The following is a 27,443-nucleotide window of genomic DNA, read 5'->3' on the forward strand; positions in this document are numbered from 1 at the left end:
CTCCAGGCTTCAGCGTGCTTTGTAAACGCAGGCGATCCGAGAAGTGCGTAACTCTGTGTTCGGGTCTGGCTGCATTCTGATCTCGCTTTGTGCAGCTAAAATGCTTCTAGGAGAAGAGGTCCCGTAACGGTTTCCTTTGTTCTTCCTCGCTAGTGGAACGAGATAATAGAGCTCTTTCGTGCCGGGATGCCTTTGCGGAAGCATCGGTGTCGCTTCAAAAGCTACGAGCGTTGCTTTAAAGCCTCGGAGGCCGTGGACTGTTTACATGAACTGCTTGGCTCTAATCAAAACTTTGGCCCAGAAGTGACCCGCAATCAAACGGTTAAGCTGCTGAAAAAATTCCTGAAAAATCATGTTATTGAAGATATTAAAGGAAGATGGGGCAAAGAGGACTTTGAAGACGATGGCCATTTGTATAGGTAAACCTATATACGGTGACTGAAAAAATTCGGTTTTTGGAAACGGGGAGTAGTAATTCCCGTGCACTGATCTTACAAATAATTTTATGGAATGCCTTTGAGAAGTTGTTAATGTGTATTCCCCCCTTCCTCTTAAAGATTTTATTTTCTTTAGCGATCGGTAAGTGTCATTATTTAATGTTCGTCTTGGGGGGGTGGGGATTGTTTGTTTTTAAATATTTTTGAAGTGCACTTTTCCTCGATTACATTCTATGAATAATAACAAAAGCTTTTTGTTGTTTGTACAAGGTAGCGAGATTTTTACAGTTGTCGTCCCTCTACCCCAGCCCCTTTGACTGTTTTGGAGGCTGTTTCTGCTCTTTCCAAGAGAAGAGAAAGGCATTCTGAATTTAAAAGTATTTAATATGCAACCTTTTTCTATACTTCTTAGACTGTAGATTGAAATTGTCTTAAAAGAGGCAGTTTTATTTGTTCATCCTCAAGGATGCTTGCTTACTTATCCCTGTTTAGCTTCTCAACGGGTAGCTTCTTAACAGAGAAGAATTTTCTTTGTAATGAAAACTTAGCATTACTGGAGGGAGTTCTTTGTCCTCTTGTGACCTCAATTAATGTTTGGATGTCCAAAAGTAAAAATTACAATTGCCCTCAGGATTTGTAACTTGTATCATGGTGAGTCTTCTTTTGAAAAAATGGGAGCTATCTTCACGCAGTGCATTAGGGAAAATAGGTCAGCAGTAATGTTACATTTGTTATTATTGTATATATTATAATATATTTAAACAAATTTTATTGGTTTTTTTTTTTGGATAGTGATTATGAGTGTTGTCTTTGGGAAAATGTATGTAAGAATGAATTTCCACTTGATGTGGGTGAGGTCAATTTTTCATTTTGTGCTATGACCCTAACGAGTTTGTTTTTAGAGGAGGCCTAAGGTTTTTTGTTGTCTAGTCTGTACAGCTATGCTGGGAGTATAGTTGTTCATTACTCTCCTAACTACTTATTAACTTGGAATACCTTAGAAGCAAGCGATATGTATTATGTAATTATTTTACTTTGTCATAAACAAACTTGGGTCAAGATACTTTCTTATACCAGTCAGATTGGATCGGGTTTGTGTTTAATTGCAGTAACAAATTAGCACCAATTCAACTTGTTGTTTATGACACTGCATGACATCTTTCAGTAAGAATGGTAGCTGTTTTTAGGCTGCCTTCTGAAGGAAACAACACTGAATGCTACAGCTTCCCTGCCAAATAACTTAAAAATTCAAACCAATTTCCATCAACTTTAATGGAAGATTTGTAAAATAATTTGGGTTGAATAGAAAAATGAATTTTCTCTCCAAACTTAGCTCCATAAAGGGAAATTCCATGTAAGAATTAATCAAGGAAAACATTAAATTTTAAAATTTGTGGCTCAAACTGTAAGGATCCAGTGACTCAAAGGACTTGCATCTGAAGATGCTTTTGGAGAGTCATTCCAGAAAGTCTGTTGTGAAGTATCTCAAAACAATATATGGCTCTGCCATCCATGAGCTGGGTGTGGCTGAAGGCTGGGAAGGGATGCTGAGGAAATATCACCTATGCTTGTCCTGTGAAGTTCTCTGGCCATCTGCTCATGGCTCCTATGGAAGTGACTGATTGTGATGCTTTACCTAGACATCAACTAGTTCAGGTTGGAAAGCGGGACTGGAAGGCAAGAGGAGCTGCAGGCTGTTACAGGGCTGGTGTGTCCCTGGCCCAGTCCTGCTCCCTCTAATCTTAGGGCAGCACTACATGCATGTTTTGTGGTGTTTTTGTTTTTTCCACTGGTGCCATACCTGTTAAGTACTTTCTGTCCTTTCTGGGCATTGACTCTTTGTCAAAAGATTAAATATGAGTTTTGGTAACTGCTAAAGTTGTGCTATATCTTTTTGGTTTGGATTTGTTGTGTTTCTATGGCTGTGGGATTTTCTTTATGTTGCAATGGCATCGTGACACATTCAGATTATTTTATTCTGCTCTCCTTTGTGTTTTCAGCCATAAATTTCCTTGAGCTGCGGCCTGTAAAGTTGGTTGGGTGAAATATTGGGTGTTTTTCATTTTCTATGTGCTCTGCCTAATGATCTGCTGTTTGACAAGAGAGCTCTTTTGTTATAACTATCTTAATGATGTTCTTTCTCCACCTTCTATTGGAAAGATAATTAACTGAACAATTTTTTTTACTAAGACTGCATACTTTTTATGCATCTTGAGTTTGACCCAGCTTTTTCTGACTGAGCTTGGTGCATAAATAAACTACATATGCTATTCATGATCTTGATGTTTGGCTTTAAGTACTAAAACATATTTTTCTCTTATGTACATTGGTTTTCCAGTCAACCTTTATTCATGTATTTAATGTCATGGCATCTCCCTGCGGTGGAATTCTCTAATCTTACACCATAAATATGTTTCTCACTCTTGTTTTGGGTAGCAGTACAAGCCACTATTAATTCAATTGACTATGCTTACCCTAGAAACCTTGATAAGCCTCATATTATTTGCATAAATCCATGTGTTACTGTAACTATATGCTGGGACACACAGTTGTGTCATCTGTTGACTGCATGCAAGTGTAGTTGCCTGCTGATGTTTGCTCCACAGAGCATACAAAAGAGATGTTGCCAGGCGTTGATTTGCCTGAGGTATTGGGCAAGTGTTGATGCAAAGGTGAGAACTAGTGGCGTCTAAAAACAACGAAGACCAGGGCCTGTGTGTCCTGGGTTACTGTCTTGGTGTAGCCTACATTAATAAATGAAAAGTTATAGTCTTGGAAGCTATCAGGCTTTCCATTATTTGGAATCTAAGCAATTGTATTGAAAGCAAAGAGATCAGTGCTCTTGCACTGCTAGTGAACTCCTGGAAGTTCAGTTGTGGTACTTGTTATACCATTGGTACCAATCGTAGTTGACCCTGTTCTCTACCCATTGTCCCGTACACAAACAGGTATCTCTATTGTCTCCTTGCAAAAACTCCTAAAACCAGTGTCGTTAGCTGTAAACAGTGTTAACCTTGAGATGTCAAACCTGGAATGCTCCTCAGTTGTGAGCTTTAGGTAATGTGATTCTGTTTATCATAAAATCAAAGGCTTTTCATTGTTCATCCAAAAACTTGACTCTGTCTAGATCTTACCATAATATTACATGAGAAAGGGGAGTGTGCCTCCTTTTCCTGCTTGTGAGAACTCATTCATTTACTGTTTGGTTGTGAATCAGGGCAGCAAATGACATAAAGATAAAAATTGCGAGGAAATGTAGGGGAAATGGGGAACTGTTGAGAATACTGCAAGGCAAAGATAAAAGGGCTGACAATGTTTTAACATTTAAACTCTTAAATAGTTGAAAAGTAGTTGAGAACACTCACAGGTGAACACGTGCAGTGTAATCTGGGTTACTTTTAAAGGACAGCATAAGTGTTGCAGGATTAGTGCAAGGTGCTTATTACTGTTCTTCAGGTTTGTCTGAAGGAAGTGGTATCTCCTCGCTGTGTTGCAGGTACTCTGTTGGAGAGTGTTGTGCAATATTCCAAATGGGCTCAGTGTTCACAGTCAACACTGTATCACATTTAACCCATGCAGTGTAACACTGCTGGACTAACAAAACTGCAATACAAAAGTAATGTAAACACTAATTAAATGTTTACTTGAGAGGACGGGGTGAAGTTTTAGAGAGAACTTGAAGGATTTCTTGCGCATGAGAATGCATGCTATCCAGCAGTGTACAGGCTCTTCTTCCATGGCTGCAGACATAACTTTTACACTCTGATTAAAATTGCTGAAACAATTTCTTGAAGCTCTAGCAATCTCAGTATCTAAAACCCAGGAGTGCGGGTAAACACCATCTGATCTGGACCAGTCTGATAATACATTGCCAATGGACTCTTCTGTCTATCTGAAGTGCTGCTTTTAATTGCTTAGTGTGTGCTCTGACCTAGGCGTGGCTGTAGTTTATATTCTGGTCAAACTGGCAATGTGAATGAGCTGAATGTGATCTGGCAGTTTCTTTTCCTTGGGTTCTCCAAGGGCTAGCTTAGGGTTTGTTTCTGCTAATTTCTTCAAGGCACTTCTTGAAATACCTTAGGTGGATGACTCTACTGCGCTACCAGCTGGAAAAAAAAGATTCCTGAAAAGAGCTGCAGGATATTATCTTCACATAGAGAGCATGTAAACACAGAAGAAAATGGTAACATGGACAAGACTTTGTGTGGGCACTTGCATGCACACTAATTAAATTCAGGTTTACCCTTGTGACTTAGTTATGTAACTTTACTTCAGGAGGTGCATGCTAGCAGTCCATTTGACCTGGGGAAAATCTACCCACAGCTTTTTTGACAGAACCAGCATCTTTTAGTGAAGACTTGAGCTGGTTGTATATCACAGGCAGTTGCTGCTATTTGAAATGCACTGGGATCTCAGACATTCACCCAGGCCTCAGGTATATCATGGGAGATGCTAAGGGCCTGAGGTGTTCTGGAGGAGCAGATGGAAGCCAGACAAGACATCTTAGGATGTTTTGCGTGTCACTCAACACCAGTCTTCAGGCACCTAAGTTGCACTATGAATGTCCAAGGGTTTGTTCTGTGTTTGCATGTGAAGCCCTACTACAGTTTTTCATTGGTAAATATGGAATAGGGTGGAGTCCAGAGGATTTTAAAATATTCTCTGATTGTAGATTTCCTCCTTCCTCACCGCTGAAGCCGTATCCAAAGAAACCTTCATGTGGAAAGGAAGTAATTAAATTTCCAGACTGGAATGAACCGAAGGCTGGCAGTTCCCAAGAACACATCCCAGTGAAATCAGTCACAATGGTAAGATGCCCAGTTTTCATTTCCCCAGATGCAAGCATATTTGGAAAGCAAAACTGAATGTGGCACAAAATAATTGGTTATGAAATTTCATAATTGGTTATACATCTAAAGTAAAATATTTTTATTTTAAACTTATGTGAGATAAAGGCGTTCTTAATGATTTGCTGGGGCTGTTGTCTTTGAGAGTTCTTTCTGCTACGGATTATCGTGTTCTGAGCACCCATGTTCTGGCTGCACTTGCCAGTATGCTTGCCTTCCAGTTTGCTCAAATTCCAATAAGGCATTCATTATAGTATAAGATAAAATAGTTACTTTACTGTCACTTACGCTGTAACTCTTATTCAGACACTTCATGTAGCAGAATATACACAATATTACTCCCTTCCTAGTTGCTATAAGGTTAATAGTTATTAAATTCCCTTTTTCATGAGGAATGTGTTGTGGAGAAGGATAAATTGGTCCTTTTTTGTTGTTACCCTTTATGAACTTGGAGAGTCATCCTGCCCCATACTTACATGGATTGATCCAGCCTTTGTAAAGTTGTTGAAAAAACTGCTGTGTTTTTTAGTGTGGTGGGTTAACCCTGGCTGAGCAAGTGATGCCTACCAAGCTGCTCTAGACAGACTCAAGTCTGTCTGGAAAAGTAGGTCCTACCATTTTGCTGGACATCTAGAGGTCCTGAATGAATGATTATTCAATATTTGTAATCCAATCACTTACATGCAGATGAAGCGTACCTTTCATCAGGCTTCTGATGAGGGAAAAAACACAGTTATTAGAACTTCAATAGTAGGTAGAAGATTAAGGGGAAGAAAGAATAGAAAGTGCCAAAGACAAGTAAAGAGAATTTGAGTTACTGAGCAAGTATCTGTTCCAGTTCCAATATCTTGCAACCTCCAACTGTCTGCTTTAAATTTCCCCCCAAAGACCCTGGCCTGGTAAGAGCTAGCAAAAGACTGATTATATACATTTGACTCAGACTTGACAGCATACAGTCTGGCAGAGCTCAAAAACTCTTTCACTTGCAGTTTTGGTTAATACAGTGGACAGTATCTTGCAGTAATGGAATCAAGCAAATAAGATTCTTACTGGCTTTTTTATAGAAAGTTGTAGCTCCCACTGGAATGGTGAAGTAGACAGGTAGCTGACAGCGACGGCACCTTAAATTGCTGCCGCCTCAATCAGACCGTTTATCAGCTCTGTGAGAGAACTGGTAGGTGTGGGTCTTTGTAGCTGATGTGGAAGACTAATTTCAGAGGGTGCTATTTGTTTCAATCTAGCTCTAGCCTAGTGCCATGGAATGACAGGTGATTAGTTCTTGGAGTAATTAATTGCATTCCTTGAGTGCACTTTGTGGCTTGGTTGTGATCACAAGGAATGCTGTTAATGTGTTTTAGGACTGCTCTGTGATGTAAATCACAGAACTGAGAATGACTGGTTTTGGTTTGAAAAGTATGCTGCTAACACACTGCATTTTATGTTCACCCATTGGCACATTGACAACAACCTTTGAGCATCAAGTTTGGATGTGAAGGTTAAGTAAAAGGCAGTAGGGTCTTGCATTCTCTGCCTTATTGTTACAATGGTGGACTAGATCTGATGGGTGTCTTCCACTTTCTTCATGTAAAGAATGTGCTAATCAACTTAATGTTTACTATATGCTGAACAAGGATGAATATTAGTCTTTGATAACTAGTAATTCTCCAATAATTTTTCCATAAGCAGATGGTCGATCTTAGAGTGGTAGTTGAAAGGCAAGCAAGCTGAATTGATCTTAATCCTGGGGAGGATCTGAACAGAGGTCTAGAGGCCACTGACTCCTGAACTTTAATGGCTATTCTGACACATATTTGTACAAGTTAAATAACCAAGAAATGAGGCTGCACTTCTGAGAAACCTAAACGCACACTTGCATCTTGGAAACTTTAATGGAATCTAGGAATATTTGAAATACTTTTAATAGGGAGCACACTGTACTATAAATGTATTGTTTAATACTTGAAAAACCACCAGTTGGTGTGGAATGTTTTCTGTTTCCAGAACTCTGAGATGTGGTTCAAGCGACACAGTATAGCTATTGGGGAAGTGCCGGCGTGCAAGCTGCTGTTCCGCAGGGAGCTGACACAAACACACATAGAAGAGATATGGAAATCTATGACTTTGTCACAGTAAGTACTTGTGAGTCATTCGCTGTGTAGTAGGTAATGGTCTTGTCTGTTTTCTGTGCTGATTTCACCCACTCACTTTTCAAAGCCATCATGGCTAAACTAACTACACTGCCAGTTATTTGTGTAACAAATTCAGTAAATAAAGTCTGCAAAGAAACTTTATTGTGCTTAAACACCTTTTTGACTTTTTCCTCTTGTGTCATACAAGTCCTTTTGCTGTGTGGGTTTTGCCTTGGTTAATCCCTTTTTTCCTCAGACTGTTTCTTTTTGTCTTGTTGCTATGAAATAAAAGCACTTCTGTAGAAGTGTGATACCGTGAAACGTTTCAATGACAAGTACAATAATTCTTATGAGATAAGAAATGGAGCAGGTAATTCAGTGAGAAGGCTTTGAGATTCAGATACTCTTCCCTCTTTCCAAAAGAATTATCCAATGCAAAGTTAAAGGCATTGCTTTAGACTATCAAGATAATACAGGAAATGATTTATGCAGAAAATAATAATACATCTGCCTTTTTCAGATTAGATGATGCATGAGCTATGTTTGTTTTTGCAGATTACAAAAGGTCTTGGGTTTGGATTCTCTGGATGAAGTGTTAGACACACAACTTGTGAATTCAAAGCATATAGTCCAAAATGTATACAATGTCAATAAGCAAGGCATTGTCACATTAGAAGACAAATCAAGTGAGTATGTTAGAAGTTTTCATTTGATTTTTATTTTGTAGTTTACTAGTACAAAAATGTATTAGTTCTCATCTATACTAGCATGTAGCATCTTTACACTAGAGTCTTTGCAAACATGCCATTGTTATCCTCTGACGTCTCACTAGTAAGAATCAGTGTTTATTCCATGTTCCATTGCTTAAACAGATTCTTGCTTTAGCAGCACAGTTGAAAGATGAAGGAGCAGCAGCTTTTCACTTATAAGGACAGGGATATTATTTCCTTCAAGATGGCTTTGTCAGCCCAGCCCTTAATTGCCTGAACTCAACTGATTACACAGGGAAATGTGTATTACAAATCAGGGAAGAATCAGAATATACACTGAGAGATGCTTAAAACTTTTCAGTTTTAAGTTTTTGGTCAATGTGTTTCAAATCTAGTACTGAAATTAAAACTACTTTACACATGAGAAAGAAAACAAAGCATCTTGGTTGCCATATATACCATTCACAATATTATTGTCATAATTTTCCACAAGATTTGTAGAGAAGTAAAATATGAAATTGGAACTGGGTTTGATTTGTGAATGAAGCCTCCTCCAGAGCATATATGTATTAATTTTAAAGACAATTGGAGCTCATCAAGATACTTGTTTCGTCCTTGCAGAAATGACAGAACTGAACATATGAGTGCTTTTCAGCATCTTCAGTGCAAAGTAAACAAAGTTAACTGTGATTCACTAATGAAGTAACTTGAACTAATTTGGCTGATTTTTGCAGGACAGGTTAAGGATTTGCAATATGATCTGTTTTGCTGTTAGAGTTGCAAAAGCAGTAGGCATAACTGGTTGATATTGAGTGCCAGAGGTCCTACGGTATCGATGTAATTCAAGCTAGACCCTACAGCCTGCCTTTTGATCAGTCAACCTATCGTATAGGGAGAACTTTAAAAAGAATTTTCAGCTTTGCTTTTATCTTGGAGTTCAACATTTTCTTCTGGCTTTTTTTTTTTTTCTCCTTTTGATTTCTGTTTCTTCCCTATGCAGAAGAACTACCTCACTGGATATTATCAGCAATGAAATGTCTAGCAAATTGTAAGTAAATTCAGAAAGGGAGGTGGGAGGGGGAACACAAAGCATCCACCCTCAAAAAAAAAAACCCACACCTGATTGTGCCTTTACTACTTTATCAAATCCTGTCTATATTCATAGTAAATATATTTTTCTAATCATTGCCTTAAAGTTGGAACAGGTCAGCCAGCATATATTTTCCTGCTAGTGCAGTTTATTTCACTGAAATATGTAAAGGTTTAACTACGCTATTCATATTTTTCTTCTACTGTGTGTTTTCGCTAGAACTATTGTAAGAGATAAATTCAACAGATCATTACAATTTTACTTGTATTTTGAAGAATAGGTCTAAGTTTGGGATTTTTTTTCTACTTGATGTTGCATGTTTATGGAGTAGAAAATAGTGATTTTGTTGCTATATGCGTATTAATGTTCTTTTTTTTTCCCCCCTCCTTTGTAGGGCCTAGCTACTCAGATTTGAAGCAACCTACATACTCAGGATTTGAAAGAGATGTCTTCAAAACTATAGTGGACTACTTTGGCCAGATGAAAGAACCTCTTCTCACATTTCATTTTTTTGATGTTTTTGTTAGTGTATTAGGTAAGTAGTTTGGAATGTACTAAAAAATTATTGTCTTGTTTTAATTTCCTGGGATTAATTTACCATACCCAAATAGTATCACAGGTCATTTTGTTAGTACCTGTCCTGTCCATTCTACACAGAGAACAGTTTAATTTTTTTTCATATTACAAGGCAGGTTTATTCCTGTGCCTTTTGAACTATATTAATTCAAAAGTCTTCCACTGATCGTCTTTATAATTTTTGAAGGCTTCTGTTCACTGCTTGGCACCGCCACACCTAAATAGATGGATTTTAAGAGGAGTTTTTTTTTTTTTTTTTAACAAGTGCCAAAGATTTTTGTAAATTTACATAAGCTTTTAGAAATTGCTTGACTGAGGCCTAGATTAAAAGAGATTAGGGTAACCTTGGCAATATGACATCTGAAGTAAATTGAAATCCTTCATTGTTTTTAATTTAGAATAGACGTTAGTTAATCTAGTGCATTAAAGAAACAATTGCTTAGTTATTAGCTATAACTTTTAAAAAGTTGACATTATAGCAAACTCACCTATCCTGCAGCTATAGAAGGCTTATTGAAAGAGAGTGAAAGGGAAAATGTAATAAAATATTTTATGGTTACATATCAGAAAAGAAGTAGTAAGTTGAAAAGTAACCATGCCTTGTAGCATGTCAGTTTTCTGAGCTATAAGTGGGAACAACATTGCTTTTAATACAGATGGAGAAGGAATTCAGAATAATGCTTATTTCTGAAATTTAATATTTTTATATTTTTGTTAGTTGACAATATTTTTAAAAATTCTTTCTTTACTTCCATATTCTTTGTTTGCTTTCCCATTTTATTTAACGTCTTTCAGGTTTTATGAGTTTTATTTTGCAATATTTCACAGAAGTATATGAGAAGAAAGAATTCATGCCAATGTTTATGTGGAAAAGAATGGAAATTGTGTACTGTTTCAAAAAGTCAAAAAATAATTTTATGGTCTCTTTCACAAAAAAATGAGGTGTTAGTATGCAATCCTTCGTTATGAACCGAGAGATTTACACACACAGGAAAAAAAACATGGGACTATGGGCTTTCAAGAACTAGTTTGTTTTCCATCTTCATACTCATACTGCCAGTAATTTAAAGTAAATTGTATGTGTTTGAAAATGTCATGTTCTTTGGAAGTCTTGCTTAAACAGGCTCCCCCAGACACCTAGCATACATATTTAGAATCATAGAATCATTTAGGTTGGAGAATACCTTTAGGTCCTCCAACCATTAAACTAATTCTGCCAAGTCCACTGCTAAACCATGTCCCTAAGCACTATATCTGTGTGACTTTTAAACACATTCGGGGAGGGTTATTCAGCCACTACCCTGGTCAGCCTGTTCCAGTGCTTAATAACCCTTCCAGCAATTTTTCCTAATAGTCAACCTAAACATCCCCTGGTGCAACCTGGGGACATTTCCTCTTCTGCTGTCACTTTTTACTTGTGAGAAGAGACTGGCAATCACCTCTCTAAAACCTGCTTCCAGGTAGCTTTAGAGAGCAGTAAGGTCTTCTCTAAGCCTTCTTTTCTCGAGACTAAATAGACCCAGTTCCTTCAGCTGCTCCTCATAAGACTTGTGCTCTAGACCCTTCTCTAGCTTCATTGCGCTTCTCTGGATGTGCTCTAGACCTCAATGTCCTACTTGTAGTGAGGGGCCCGAAACTGAACACAGTACTTGGGGTGTGGCCTCACCAGTATTGAGTGCAGGGGGGGCGATCACTTCTCTAGTTCTGCTGGCTACACTATTTCTGATACAAGGCAGGATGCTGTTGGCCTTCTTGGCCACCTGGGCGTGCTGCTGGCTCATATTTAGGTAGCTATTGATCAGTACCCCCAGGCCTCTTTCTGCCAGGCAGTTTTCCAGCCACAATTCCATATGCTGGTAGCACTACATGGGGCTGTCATGGATCAAGTGTGGGATCCAGCACTTGGACTTGTTGAACCTCGTACAGTTGGCCTCAGCCCATGGATCCAGCCTGTCCAGATCACTCTGTAAAGCCTTTCTACTCTCAAGCAGATGAAGACTTCTGCCCAACTTGATGTCTTCTGCAAACTTACTGAAGGTATACTCTATCTCCTCATCTAGATCATTGATAAAGATGTTAAACAGAAGTGGTCCTCAATACCGAGCCCTTGAGAACACCACTTGTGACTGGCTGCCAGCTGGATTTAGCTTCATTCACCACCACTCTCTGGGCCTGGCCTTCCAGCTGGTGTTTTACCCAGCAGAGCATATGCTGTCTTATGAGCAGCCTCTTTCTCCAGGAGAATGCTGTGGGAACAGTGTCAAAGGCTTTACTGAAGTCCAGGTGGACAACATCCACAGCCTGTCCCTCACCCATTAGGCTGGTCACCTTTTCATAGAAGGAGATCAGGTTAATCAAGCAGGACCTGCCTTTTATGAACCTGATTGCCTGGTGGTCCTGTATGTGGTGTGTAATGGCACTCAAGATGATCTGCTCCACAACCTTCCCTGATACTGAGGTCAGAATGACAGGTCTGCAGTTCCCTGCATCCTCCTTCTGGCCCTTCTTGTAGATGGGTTTGAACATTTACTAACCTCCAGTCCACTGGGACCTCCCAGGCTGTCCAGGATTGCTGATAAATGATGTAAAGGCTTGAATTATTTCAATGGCAAAAAAGCTGTATTTGGCCTTAGTGGAATGATTTGGGCTACCTGAGTCAGGCATCTTCACTGACTCAGGTATGGGCTTGGGCCAGATGATCACCAGGTGTCTTTTCCACTTTTTTTTTTATAATTCAAGACTATGGTCCCTACCTAGCCAGTGGAGGGATTTCAAGAAGACAATTTGGCATACCTGTGGTGAAGCCTAACTCCTTTTTTCACTGAAAACTTAGAACCAGCAGTGAGAAAATAAGTAAACACAAGACAGAGATGCCTGATCTGTGGCTTCAGTAGCAAGGGTCTTTAACCTTTCAGATTCACATCTGAGCTTTGATCTGTGATTCTTGCGGGTGGGGGAAGAGGGGACAGAGCAAGGGATTTTGAGGGAGTTCACCTGAGATAGGTGAAAGGTATAGGTCTTGGTTTCTGCTCAGTATGCAGTTAAGTCCTCACAATGAGGCTTATGTACAGAGCATTATGAGGCTGTAAGCAAGCCTAGGGGATAAGGCACACTCCATAGAAGACTATTTTGTACTAAGTGTCAATCCTAATACAGGGTGCTGCATCTGAAGCAGTAATTACTTATCAAGTTTTGCATTTACAAAATATGGACTGTTCTCCATCTTATGACCATCTTATAAAACAAGATTTGAGTCTTTGACTTTCCATATTGCTACTCTCAGAGAACTGCAATCTTTCCACAGTGATTATAAGACTTTTTTCTTCCTTCATTGGACAGTCTGTTTAGTGGAAGACTTCAGGAAATAACAAAAGCTGTGTTAACAGATTATATTTTAGTCTTTTGAGGCAGCAATGGTGTGATTTTTACATGTCTAAAAGCTCTATCTTCAAGCATGAGAAATATTTGAAGACACTGTAGGTGTTGTGTAATCACATCAAGATGCCTCACTTGCCTCTGTTTTCAATTGTAGACTGTCTAGAGCACTTCTCTTCCAGGAGGCTGGTTGAAATTAGTTTTCAGAATAGCTAAGAAAATAAGACTAAGGTGTCAGCTATCAATATATATTTTTACTAACTTGGTAAGATTAAACTTCTTTGCACAAGTTTTAATGATTGTTTATGTACAAATCTCATTAAGGTTAACTTATTTCTCAGGGCCTCTTCTGAACATATGCACTAGTGTACTTGCCAAATCTTCCTTTAAAATTAGAAAAAGCTTTTCTTTGAAAATGAAATTAACTACAGTGTTTTACCTTTCTTTTCTTGGAATACTGTCTGTTTTGGCTGCCCTATTTACTACTGCTTCTTTTAGTAATAAACAGCTTCCACTTTTAAACAGTGTGGACTTGAATGGCATGGTGGATGAGAGGCCAGCATTGGGTGCTGTGTTGGCTGTAGCAAAGCTTTCAGCACTGTATGCCATCCCATCCTTACAGGCAAACTGAGGAAGTACAGGCTGGATGAGTGGGTAGTGACAATACACCAAAAACCAGCTGACCTGTGCAGCTCAGAGGGTTGGGATCAGTGGCTCGAAGGCAAGCTGGAGGACAATCAGTAGGGTGTACACCAGGGCTGATAATGGGGCCAGTAGTGGTTAACACTTCATTAATGACTTGGATGGTGGGACACTCTGTCCTCAACAAAGATAGAGTGCCCTAAACAAGTTTGCAGATAACACAAAATGGCAGTGGTAATGTATATGGTAATATAGCAGGGGGTTATATTGCCAAGCAGATGAGCTTCAACAGGATAGAGAAATGTCTGAACAGGCATCTCACAATGTCCACCAAAGGGAAATACCAAGTCCTCTCCTGGGAAGGGGTGCATGCTGGGGTGACTGCCTTAAAAGCAGCTGTACTCTCAGTAAAGGATTTGGGAGTCCTGGTGGGCACCAGTGTGACCATAAGCCAGCAGTGCATCCATGTGGCAAAGAAGACCAGCAGTACCTTTAGCTGCAATAAGAGCATTGCCAGCAGGTTGAGGGAGATCCTTCCTCATCACTAGTCAGTGATTCCAGTGGGAGGCCACAAAAAATAAGGGATTTGAGCATCTGTCATATGGGGAGAGGCTGAGAGCAGGGACTATTTAAGCTGGAGAGGAGAAAGGTCAGGGAGTATCTTCTCTAATGTGTATAGAAGACTGATGTGGAAGGAGTAAAGAAAAGGGAGCAAGACTTCTATGGGTGATATCCAATAACGGAACAAGAGGCAATGGTCACAAACAGTATCTTTATCTATACATAGAAAAGTAGCTTTTTTAATTGGAAGGTGGTCAAATCGTGGAAGAAGTTGTCCAGAGATGCTGATCTGTCTTTGGATATTCAAAACTTGATGTAGTCCTGGGCATCTTGCTGTAGATGACCCTGCTTTGAGCAGAAGGAGAGGTCTAGATAATCTCCAGTTATCTCTTCCAACCTCTGTAATCTTCTGGAAAAAACCCAAGTGTATCACTTTGTCATCTTCCTTGTTTGTCTTTTTTTTTTTTTTTTTTCTTAAGAGGAATTACTGTTAAACTTCAGTCCTGCTCTAGACTTCTGTTTTGTTCTGATACTACTACCACTTAGGCAAACATGTAGGAGATACCTCCTTTACTGAGCACTAAAAACCTAAGAGGTTAATGATTTGGGGGTGAGACCTCTCTACAGGTACCTAAACTACTATCAGATTCTACTGTGCCTGTCCAGTCTTCAAATATCTCTGCCATACTCACATTCTGTTCTATTACAAAATCTTGAGATAAAATTTTTCATAGACTGAACTTCTATAGGTGTGAGGGACATGTCAGTTTTGTCATAGCTGTCACTGACGCAGGAGCACCTGTTCTGTTTAAATTCTCCATTTGTTGCCCAAACTTAACTTTTTAAATATAGTTGCTACATCTGTGCATGCATCTAAGTTGTGTGTAGAGCTGAGGGTTATAGAAGAGCAAAGGATGAACCAAAACATTGTGTTTTTTCATGTCTATCAATATCTAGAGATGTTGGTTATGGTTGTTAGTATCTCCCAATACATCAAAAGGAAATTATGTAAATACTCAAACAAGGTGCCTAGTTCTAGAGGTCCAGTTGTAGGGATATCTTGCTAGTCTTTTTAGGGAGTAGAGCTCTAAGGCATTCTTGAATGAATAGGAAATGAATGTGGGGAGACAGATTTAGAAAAGTTACGTTAAATGTTGCTGTAATATATAGCACTGAGAAAAGTTGCCCGATCTCCTGGTCTTGTATAAAACAGGTCTGCTGCAAAAACACAGCAAGGCTGTAGAAGCTCTTCAGATATCTTGTCTCCTGCTGCCACCAGAAAATCGGAAAAGACTACAGCTGTTGGTGAGGATGATGGCAAAGATTAGCTTTAACAAGGATTTGCCACCTCTTTCTGAATCTGTCAGGACCAGAACCTTGGTATGTATAGCATAAGGCAAAAGGTCTAGACAAGGCTTTTGGAGTAGCACAGATAAGAAATTATTATTGAAGAGTGTACACAAAATGCAATTTGTTGGCTTGAAGGAGAGTTCATTTATTCTATCTATGTGGAAAGCTCTTCTGAATTTTAATGTATTGGGATTTCGCTGTAAGTTGTGAGCAAATGACAAATGGCTCAGAATTTTGGATTTTCTTTATCTTTCAAAGTTAAATCACCACCGTTTTCACTATTGAGTAGAAAAGAATAAATACAGCAGATGGGGTCTATGGTATTCCTCATCGGTGCAAGCAGTGTGAGAGGAAAGGACTGATTGTTAGAAATGTGCAGCTGAATGTTTTGATGCTCATGTTTCAGGCATTTGGAAAAAAATCTTACCAGTTTGTTTCAGTACTAATTTTTTTCCATCGCTTAAGTACAGAAATCACAAAGTAATTTTAATCACGTTTTGACAAAGCCCTGTTTTTTGCTAATGCTCTTTTTAGGACTGCTTGTGGAGTTATCACTGATTTTTGCAACAGCACGTTGTTAGGCATAACTTCAAAATTCTGACTGAGAACGTGTATTTCTTTTCATTAATTTTCAAGTCTTTTGCAAGAAGGGAAGCAGAAAACTCAGCTGTAGAGCCACTCCAAAGAAATCCTGCAGCAGCCTGCAAAAATCTAATTTGTTCCATAGCAATTTTTTAATTAACTGTGAACAGTATTTAAGAGATTCTTTTTGTTGCTAAAGTTATCGTTTAACTGTAGATGGTCTTTGATTAAAACAATTGTTATAATCTAAATGTTGTTTTTAGAACCAGATCCTTCATAGTCCAAGTAATTTGTACTAAGTTTTAATTCAACAGTGTAGTCTATGGTACACAACAGGAAACTGATTGCCTTCTGTGCTTTTAATGTTAGAAGTGACTGGTGCACAGAAAACTTGTAACTGAGTGCTTGAGCATAAGACTACATGAAGTGAGCTGGACCTGAAATTTGGTTGGAAGATTTCAAAATAATGGTATTAATTTTTCCCTCTGGTGCTTAACTTCTATTACATTCCTGTGTTCTGTTTAAAATCTCTGAACTATTTGTGTCCTGTTTAACTGGAAAAGACATTGAAGTGGTTATTTGACAACGTCTTGAGAATAAAATGTCATTCAGCCATGCTGAGTTTCAAGTCAGCATCAGATTATGTATATGAGGCAAGAGCCATCCACCATCCCCTCGGATGTCGCAGTATACAATAGTCTTTTATATGTATGTATTTGTGTGTGTGGTGGAAGTATGGTAAACATTGAGCTGGTAAAATCTCTTTTGTAAAAGACTGGTTTTTAAATATAGTTTGATTCCTCACACCCAAGCAGAAAAATATTCAATAGTGATGGAGTTTTTCTTCCTCAGATGGTTCAGGCATTTTCCCGTTATATCCTCTGCTCAAAAGATGAAATGGACTTGGATGAATTGCTTGCTGCTAAACTAGTATCTTTTCTCATGGACAATTATCAAGAAATATTAAGTGTTCCTTCCACCTTAAAATCTTCTATAGAGGATCACGTTGCACATCTCCAGAGGGTCCAAGTAGGTATTTAGTGAAAAAAGCCTCATATGTCTCTGTGATGCTAGATCAAATCTATCCTTTCTGCTCTGAACCTTGACAGCTCTTTAAGACTTTGTTCTGTCTCTGCTAGCTTATGAAGAGCTAAAGAAATTTGACTGCTTATATTCAACCATAATTATGAATTTAAGTGAAACTAGGCAGATATTCAATTGTTTAGAGACAAGAACTATAAAATATGTTTTCCTGTTGGTCAGCCCTATCTTCTCCATGGAATGGGCAAATGTTTTCTGTGGTAGTGAGGAAAACTCTGGTTAAAAAACTTTTCCATTATATTTTGGGTTTCTTTTAGAGCTGTTCTTACTTGTTTGTTGTTTTCATAACCCATTTTCTGTTTCCTGATACCATACTTTGTTTTGTTCAAAGCTGCTTTTTAGTTCTAATTTCTTTAACTTTTACTGAAAAAAAGTAATTTTTAGCTTATTCCAAGAGTTAGAGGCTTCCTTTGTGTTCTGTTTTTTGTCTTACTACATGTCACTCAATTAGTGCAGGAGATAAGAGGTAAAATTTAGGGTCTTTGTTCCAAATCTTCTCCACTTCTCATTGTCTTCATGTGGTCAATATGATTAAGCCATTTTTTTTCAAATTTATTGCAAAAAACATGTCTGCTTTCTTTTTACTCTTTCTTCAGATAAAGTATACTGGAGCAGATACTGATGCAACTTTTCCTCCTCCATCATTTTGCCACCAAATCGGTACAGATGAATTTGAATACCAGAGGGCAACAGGCTCCCAAGAGCCACTGGCAGCTTTATTGGAAGAAATTGCAATGAATAAAGAAATATCTGTGAAAGATAAGAAGAAGAAGCTCAAACAAGTAAATAAAAATTCCTCCACAGTCTTTAATTTTAACTGTAATGGCTTTATCAGGTCTTAGATATGTATTCCTGTAGAGAAATACTGAGAATTAAAATAGCAGGTACTTTTGGGGATTTCAGTGTTTTTAATCATTTGAAATAGTGATACCCTAATGAGTCCAGCCTTATTAGAAAGTATCACCTAATTTTCTATATAGAGGTATGGAAAGACCTTTAGAGAAATGATAATTTTTGTGCTCCAGAAGTGGAGGATGTACTCTAATAGTGTTTTATATTACAAGTTTAAATGAATTTAATTTAAATGGATGTATTTTTCTAGTTTCAGAAAACTTACCCTGAAGTGTATAGAATACGATTTCCTACCCCTGAAACCGAAGCGGTGCTATTTCCAGAAAAAAATAAACAGAAACCACCAATACTGATGTGGGCCTTAAAAAAGCCTTTTCAACCATTTCACAGAACCAGAAGCTTTCGGATGTAAATGGTTTGAAATGTATCAGCAAACTGAGTCAGAGCATATTGTCTATGGATCTTATGCAAAAGGAAACTGAACAGCATGTAGTTACTCAAAAAAACTACTGGATATACTTCTGAGATGGTACAAAAGATCAAAAGAAGAGGAAAGTATTGAGGTGGCAGAAATGTGAGCCATTGTCAGTATTTTTGTAAATATTTTTTTTTTAGTTGTCTGTCTCTCTTAAAGAAAAAAAAAATCAAACACTTAAGGCCCAAGCAGACAAACTCCACACTCTGCCCCACCCCCTAATGTATTTCTGTGTAATGTATTGTTGGTCAACAGCTTTTTGTTTTGTTTTGTTTTTTTTTTTTTCCCCTGAAAATGAGTCTCTTGCATTAGCTAAGTTGTGTTTGTTCACATATAGCTTGAAGAATTAATTTGCTGTATGAGCTTGGACAAGTACAAAACACTGGACTTGTTCTGTTGTATGGCTTAACGTTACGTGATAAGTAAAATTTTTTGAAAACTGTAAAAACTCATTTTTAATTTTTCTTATGTGATGCTTGAGAACGAGCTTCAGTTTGAGCCAGCCTCTGCTGAAATTCCAGTAACTTCTGTAGTACTGACTCTTCTTTTAAGTAACCTCTTTTCCCCTTTGCTCTTACTAAATGTTGCCACACACAATTGGATGCTTGACAATGGAATATATTCAGAAAAATCTGAAGCCTTGCATTTCCTGTGGAAATGCAATTCATATATTGAAGTGACATTGAAGCATAGATATTTTTAAAGATTTGTTTTGCATTATGAAATCTAGTGTACCTGTAACGTGACTGTGCATATAACATACTTTGATTCTTTTCAGCTATTAAAGCATTAGTGTTTTCCAATACTTACTCAGAGTTGTGATCTTGTGTTATCTATTAGAGATTTAAAGAGCGGCACTTCATACCTTATTGAATGTCAGAATATGCTGTTCAGGAGAGAAGACAGCTAATGTCTCAACATATTTCTGTCCAACATTGTAGTAAGCAACATGTTGACTATCTTGTAATGCAACACTGACAGTATTTTCACTTTGCTAACCTCCTAACCAGTCAATAAGCTTTACGATGTACATTGCATAGCTGTTGGTTTCATAGATTGGAATATTTCTTGGGCAATGTGGTTTTGAACAGTACAAATTTCAATGACTTGTTTTCACACATCAGTTATGCTTGGACTTCATATCAGTAATTTTTTTCTTAAGCAAAATTGATACAAAAAGGTACGCTTCAAATAATAAGGAAATGTTAAGATTAATATTAAAAGTAGCATGAGGCCACTACCTACCTTTTGTACTAGATCTTCTAAGAGTGACATGACCTTTTATATGTGTCATAGTGTTCTGTGTATATGCAGCCAAACGTGACTATGGCCACTGCTTACAGGTCTTCGGTGTCTCAAAACTGAGCCAGCTAAAAAAATATCAAAGACTGACATGGTATGAAGACAAAAGTAAGTTTACCTATTTCTTTCAGGTCGGCAGTTAGAAAAAGAAAGCCTGAAAGCTAGTTCAGAGAAGAGTGTGGTCTTGACGGAGTGTCTTTAAACACAGGTTCTGTATTCCTAACCTATAGGCAATAGAAACTGATTTATGTAATAGAAACGATTTTGGTACTAACTTTCTCAGGAATTTAACCTTTACTTCTGTTAAAGTCATGCAGTGTTTTGATGTTGCCAAGACTGAACAACATGAGCTGTATTGATTTTTTTTCCCTTGAACTGCGGGGACCATAAGCCAAACATTCTTTTGCATCACCTAGTAGCTATTTTCTGAAGAGGCTCACTCAGTGGAGTACTAAGTATTCTTTTAAAACACATCTTGTGGAAGGCTCAATAAAGGTAGAAGGTGTTGTTCCAGCCGCTTTTTCAGGCTACTTAGACCAATGTTTGTCATCTAAGAGGAGCATCTGAAATATGCTCCTTTAAGCTTATAAGTAAGCAGGAGCTTTTTCTTGTTAAATTTGGACAGTGTTGTTTAACTCTGTAGTACTGCAACTTCTAGTGTATTGCAATTAGCTCTCATGTTACTGTGGGGCTTTTTTGGACAAAATCATTGAGCATAAACTTCTAGTGTGTGGCTCTGTTTGCGTTGCTTTGCAGTAAGGTTTTGTTTTTTCTTTGGCTGGGTGTATGATGTTTTTCTTTTTTTTTTTTTTTTTTTTTTTTTTTTTTTTTGTTGAGTTCTTTTCCCCTAGCAGAGCAATCCCCCATCCTATCTTGAGCAATAACCTGTCTCCTGACCTGTTGGTTCCTAGTGACACATCTGTGGCAGCTTTGCTCCAGGATTTCTTGGAAGAGGGAAGAACAGTATTTATTTTCCTTTCTTGGGAAGGGAACTGAGTTTGCTTTAACATTGCTTGCTCTTGCTGATGGCTGCATTGATTTTGTCCCTTACACAAACACAGGTTGCTCCAGGTCCTAAATTAACCTTTTAGGTAACGTGTCTGTTTCTGCTCTAGTTTTCTGATGTTCTTTGAATAATAGCTTCTATTGTTACTGGGTAATACATAAAGATTATGTAATTGCTCATATTTTGTGTGAATTCTGTGTAACTCACCGAATTTACCAGGATTGTGATATCAGCTGTTTACTCTCATGACTACACAGAATGATTGATGGCTGGTGTTACTTCCATGAAACTCCTTTCATATGTTGCTTCCCTATGAAATCAGAGGAAGTTTAGGCAAAATGTGGATGATCTCATCTTCTCATGCCACTAAGTGGAAATAAGAACTGACATGAAGAAGGTAGTATGTTAACATACTGCACTTTGCTGTGACATGCCAGAACTTTCTCCCCTTCTTCTCTAAAAAATGTTTTACATTGTAAGAGTGAATGTTTCTTTGAGTTAGAAAGTCACTAACTCAAGTGACTTACTGTCTTGATCACAATTTTGTAAGTCTCCTAGTGCCTCAGTGTTTGATTCTAGTTATTATAGCTCTAGGTGAGCTCATACTACTTAGATTTTAAATCCACAAGGTCATAGATACCATTCTGTAGTGCATTTGAGTTAATGTTATCAATTTGGAACAGCTGGTGTACTTGATACCAGGTGTAATGCATTAATATTGCTATTTTCATCGGTTAATGAAAAGACGGAAACTGATACATGTTTCTGAAGTCCTTTCTAGAAGTAATTGAAAGAGGCAGGATTTTTAAACAGTATTAGTTTGGGACAGTAATTTTCAATTTCGTTGCTTTTCTGGAACTTAGGGTATCTAAAGCTTCCTGAAAATCTCTCTCTTGTCCTGGGAAAAGCAGAAAAATGCCAGAATGGTGCCAACTACACTGCTATTCAGGAGGATAATTTGGAATAATTTGAATAGCTAATAGCAAATGAGTCTAATGGCAAGCCTGGGCGAAACAGTAGAAAAATTGATACAGAATTTTAGTGGGAAAGTCTAAAGCACAGTATTATAGCTAAAGCTTAGTCTATGCTTCGTTTTAATTATTTGTAGAGACTACACATACCGTCTTGCATGCTAACTTGTGTTAGTGATGGAGATCACAAATTTATTTTAAATATGAATCAGTGTTTGCTGAAAATTTTCAATGAAGTTGGGATATTTATATAACAGATTTAGGTAAACGGACCATGGACTCCTAGGTCTCTTTTGGATTTCTTGGAAGTACTGATGGAACCATAGGTGTGGCTATGCATAATAGGCTTTTTATTGCATTTCATTTAGTAGCATCTGATAAAATTCTTTCTGGATAATGTCAGTAAATGTTTAAGTGATTAAGAACTTCCTAAATGTAGGCATAAGGGAATTGTGATGGAGATACTCCTGTTTTTTTCAGGAAATTGGTATTATGTTTTCTGATCAGCCAGTGTTTTCCTTGAGGAGATGAAATTAAATATAAAAATCACTGTTGGCATGATTAGCTAATCTCTAGTGTTTTCAAACTGTTCATTAATAACAGAGGTATTAATATGGAGGAACGCAGGTTGAAAATGCATTCAGATGTCGTCACTTCAAAGTTATATGTCTGAGAGGAAGTTATGTAGGTCATGATAAAAAGGAAAAAAAAAAAAAAGGAGGAAAGGTCTGCAAAACTACAACTATGTAAAAGGTTTCTCCCACAGTGAACAGGGTTTCCCGACATGCTGAGGCAAAGGGCTAATGTGCTTCTTGAAGGGCTAAACTAGAGGTTGTTACATAAGATCAGCTGACTCATCTTGTGTGACCTCTACACTCGGGACTGACTGACTGTCGCCGAAACAGTGCAGTTTTTGCAGCTTTTATGAAACTGCAGATGGTGCTAGGTGCAAGGTGAGTATTTGGAATTCATTTTCTTAAACTCAGAGTCTGCATTACTTCAGTCCCATTTATAAGAAACAAGAACAGAAGGGCACTGGATTGTCTTGTGGAGTACATTCACATAAAGAAATACTTTACATTGGTAAGCAGCAAGGACTTGAGCTCAGAAAGGAGTAATACACCATGGATGGAGGATGGGGCTGGATTTGGTTTTGTGTTGGTTTGGTTTTTTTTTGGTTTTTTGGGTTTTTTTGTTTGTTTGTTTTGTTTTTTGTAGCGTGTGTTTTTTTTTTTTATGCCAAGCATGCTGGATGCTGGAATGCAATGAATTTGAACTTCCTGGTGTCTTCAGAGGAACACCTCTGGTGGATATTTATAGAAACCCAAGCCATTGAGCTCAGGGCAGGGTGAGCAGAGAGGAAGTACGACAACTCATGCTGTATGGAAGACTGGGCAAAATCTCAGAGCTCCGCAGTCTTTGCATGCTGTGGATTCTCACATGTGAGTCACATATTTGTTCAGATTCATTAGCTTCAGTCAGTGACTTGATATGCAAGAGGTGATGTGGAACAGTTGATTTGATGTTCCTCCTGACTTTTTTAGGCAACTAAAGAAAATGGCATTTGTTACTGTTGTTCTTCAGACAAACTCCAGTGAATATAGGCAAAGAGGGGGGTCGTCATTTGAGGTGCCAGAGTACAGCTGCTTCTGGGGATAATGAAAATCAGCTCTGCTCTGTGCAGCACTCTGGTCAGGGAGGGTGAGGTGTGTCTCTGCACTGCAACTGCTTTGCCCGGGATTGAAAGAGTGATTAAGGTACCAGCTACCAGATCACATTTCTATGTAAAGCATCAGAAAAAAAAGCATTAGAAAAAAAACAGTTGTTGCTACTTTATGAACTAAGTAGTTATTTTAAAATGTATGTCTTAGTCTTGTTTTGTTTTGGTTTTTTTAACCTGGGATTATGTGGTGCTAAACAGATCATGTCTAGAAAAGACAACTCTTGAACATATAAAGCAGTCTGAAGTATCTGTTAATCTTAGCACTAGCTTAAGGTTGTGTATAGATATTTCTTTCTGTGACTTTTTTATACTTTTTCTATAACTGTGGTTTGAAATCACTGAGAGGTTCTCTGAAACTTTAGCTGTGTCTAAGAGAAGCTCTAGCAATGATTTCTGAGCTTGCTTGCTGAAGAGATGATGGACTGACCTTGCCACTTCTAGACAGCCTCCAAAGGTGAACAAAAGGCACAATATACTAAATGTACATGTTTGTAAATCTTTTTGTTTTGTTTAGCTTGAGTGCTTATTCATGTGAGGATCTGGCCTTGTGCATGAATAAGATTTGCTATGTGTTTTCAAAGCTTACATGCAGTGCTAGCTTTTAACTTTTATCTTGTAATAAAGCTGTAGCTGTGAATTCTGTAGCTAATTTTATATTGAAGTACTGGTGATAGAAAGAGTAGACCTGCAGCATATTCACTTTCTTGTTGTAAGAGACTGTGTGAGGAATAATATATTATTTTGATGTTGAAATCTATGCAAAGTATTTTGAGATTGTACAAAAAATTCCTGTTTCCCCCTCCTTGGTAATTCACTTTTTGTGTATCTCTCTAGATGCTCAGTAACTTATGACCCAGCAGAGGTCAGCCTTGTGACATTTTTCAAAACATGCTCAAAGAAAAGGAGTAGAAGCAAATGTATCATAAATACCTTTAGAATTTTGTTTTGTTAAATTCACTGCTGAAAACTAGAATTGGTGTGATATTACTGTGCTGTATCTAAATGTGTAGCTTAAATATCTCAGTGTAACTTCTTTATGGAATAGGAATGTTTGTTGTTTTGTAAAATTGTTGCAAATTGTCTCAAACGTTAGCTTTGTTGGTATGCTAAAGTACCTACTTACTGATTCAATTTCAGTATTGTATTTCTGGAGTTCGCTGTGCCGTTCTGTGAAACAACATCAAGTGGGAACACATGGAACAGTCATCTGAATGCTACATCCTTCAGGTTCACAATGATATCTTAAAGTAGTGTGTCTGTATAACATAAATTACTTGGGCAAAGCAAGAAAAAGTGAAGAGGAAGGTGGAAATAATATGCAAGTATTTTGTTACTTCTTTCTAAGAGTGTATGAGAATAAAAGTTATTACCTTCCCGTAAATCAGCAATTTTTTTTTTCCTGTGTGATGCTTAAAAAAAAAAAAAAGGTTAGGTAGTGGAGGGAAATAAATCAATATTAATCTTTTACACCAGCTTGGAAGCACAAATTATTTGTGTGCAATATAAAATGCTACTTCTATATTGTAACAATGCTAGAATTATCACTGGTGGTTTCTTGGATGCTCATAAGGGACTAATTGTATATAAACCTGAAAATTCAGATTATAATCATCAAGAATAGTGGTAGTCCTGTCTTAAATTGACTGACTACCCACCTGATTTATAAGTTCAGTTTCAACTGCCAAACTCAACAGCAGCTGATGTAATTGCTCTGCTTGGTCACAGTCTTCTGTGTACCTTGAACTAGCTCCAAAGTAGTTTTTTCCAGTTAGTAGAACTGAATATGTAATAACAGCACTGTCAAGGCTGCCGCTGAGTCTTCTGCAACAGAACATGCATAAATGGCTTGAGCAGGACACGGGAACTGGGAAAACATGTTGCCTTTTTCATTTAGCCAGTCTGTTTTCTGACCTTTGTGAAGATGCTTTATTCCTTCATTGTTACTGCATTTTTTTTACACTCTGAAGTTGTTTTTCAGACATTAAAAACAAACACACTGTGATGAGAACAATATTCTGAGGTTTTGGAGTAGCTGATAAAAACATATTCTGCATCTCTCACAGCAGCAAGGCTGCAAGTAAAAATCAGCCTCGGGAATAAACTGTGCTTTTTAATGCTCTCTTTTCTTTTAAAGCCCTCATTTTTTTCTTCTTAAATTTGCCTTCAAGGAGCAACAGCAGCTATTATGTTCATCTTTTGCAAAAGATGGTTACAAACCACCCAAAGACCTGCCAGAGCATTATCTTACAAAAACGTTCTCCAATTAGAGACGAAGTAAGGACTCTGCTCAAAATGAAAGCTTTCCTGAGATGGAAGCCTTCATCAGTGTGCTGTGGCCAGAATGCTGCAACGTGTTCATCTCGAATATGTTACTGAGGGTGCTTAATGTTTATTATTGGCAGGAGAATAGGAAAGCCAAGGTATTAAGACAAAGAACTCTAATGCTAATCAGCAACAGTGTGTGTTTTGCTTGTTCCTGTCCCCTCGCTCTATTGAAATGAAAATAGTGTTTCATGCTTTGGGCATCCTGTGGACTTAACAGTATATGGTTATGTAATTAAGCCCTAACCTAATGGATATGCAAAAGAAAAGACTCTGTGAATTAATGTTGCATGAGTAACTATCGTCTGATGGTGCTTCCTAGCTCCTGAGTACTTGACTGCTGCCTGAACAGTCTCCCATTCAAAAGCCTGTTTTGTCCTTAGCACAATGCCTTTGGCTGTTATATAGAACCCCCAGATTTGTGAGCAGCTCTCCAATTTAATAAGCCTTCCTTCAACAAAGGATACCAAAGTAGATGCAGAGACAGGTGGTCTAAGTTTAATCAGCTGGGGTCCAGATGTACTGAAGCTGATAAAGCCAACTTGAAGTGTAATGGGTTCAAAGTGGAAGAGGGTATATTTTGGCTGAATCTAAGGAAGAAGTTCTTCATTATGAGGGTGGTGAGTCACTGGAACAGGTTTCCCAGGGAAGTTGTGGATGCTCCCGCACTGGAGGTGTTCAAGACCAGGTTCGATGGGGCCTTGTGCAACCTGTTTTAGTGGGAGATGTCCCTGCCCATGGAGGGGGAGATTATCCTGCCAATGGCGGGAGGGTTGGAACTAGATGGTCTTTAAGGTCCCTTCTAACCCAAACCATTCTATCATCTAAATGCACGTACCCAATATGTGCTACTACTGGATTTCCACACATCTGGATTAAGCAGACAAATTCATGCACATTTCTGTGCTTTCAAACGGAGCATGGTGGATTAAGAAACAGATATACAGTATTGCCATCAGAAAATGCTGGTAAAAATGACTTCATTTTTTTTTTCCCAGTTTGTACAGAGGTGCAATGGGTTGACCTTGCCTGAGCAAGAGGTGCTTATCAAAACTGCTCTATCACTCCTCCTCAGCTGAACACTCGTGACAAAATGCAATAAAAGCCTCATGGGCTGACATAAGAACAGGGAGAGATCATTCACCAGTTACCATGATGGGCAAAGCACACTTTTTCACAAGGAAATTAATTTATTACAAATCAAAACTGAGTGCAGCCATGAGGAAAAAAAAAATTAAATCTATAAAAACCTTGTCCCCACATCTCCCTTTTTGCTAGGCTTAATTTCACACCTGAATTCTCTGCCTCCTCCCTACTAGTGGCACAGGGGAATGGGGAGTGGGAGTTCAGGTCAGTTCACCACATTATCTCTGCTGCCCCTTTCTCCTCAGG

At 38.1% G+C, this 27,443-nt stretch overlaps 1 protein-coding gene across 1 annotated transcript; it reads left to right on the plus strand.

Moving 5' to 3' along the window:
* The first annotated feature begins 159 nt into the window (after positions 1–159).
* On the plus strand, positions 160–18,899 carry DEPDC1B (DEP domain containing 1B). The gene is made up of 10 exons (XM_008947794.1): positions 160–419; positions 5,110–5,245; positions 7,286–7,413; positions 7,969–8,099; positions 9,124–9,171; positions 9,608–9,748; positions 15,581–15,747; positions 17,152–17,328; positions 17,997–18,182; positions 18,503–18,899. Exons 1-10 carry the CDS (start codon positions 187–189, stop codon positions 18,662–18,664), a joined length of 1,509 nt encoding a protein of 502 aa, XP_008946042.1. The 5' UTR covers positions 160–186; the 3' UTR covers positions 18,665–18,899.
* The last annotated feature ends 8,544 nt before the right edge of the window (positions 18,900–27,443 follow it).

The sequence above is a fragment of the Merops nubicus genome, unplaced genomic scaffold (assembly GCF_000691845.1).
Source record: "Merops nubicus isolate BGI_N331 unplaced genomic scaffold, ASM69184v1 scaffold24049, whole genome shotgun sequence".
In the NCBI taxonomy this organism is placed as follows: domain Eukaryota; kingdom Metazoa; phylum Chordata; class Aves; order Coraciiformes; family Meropidae; genus Merops; species Merops nubicus.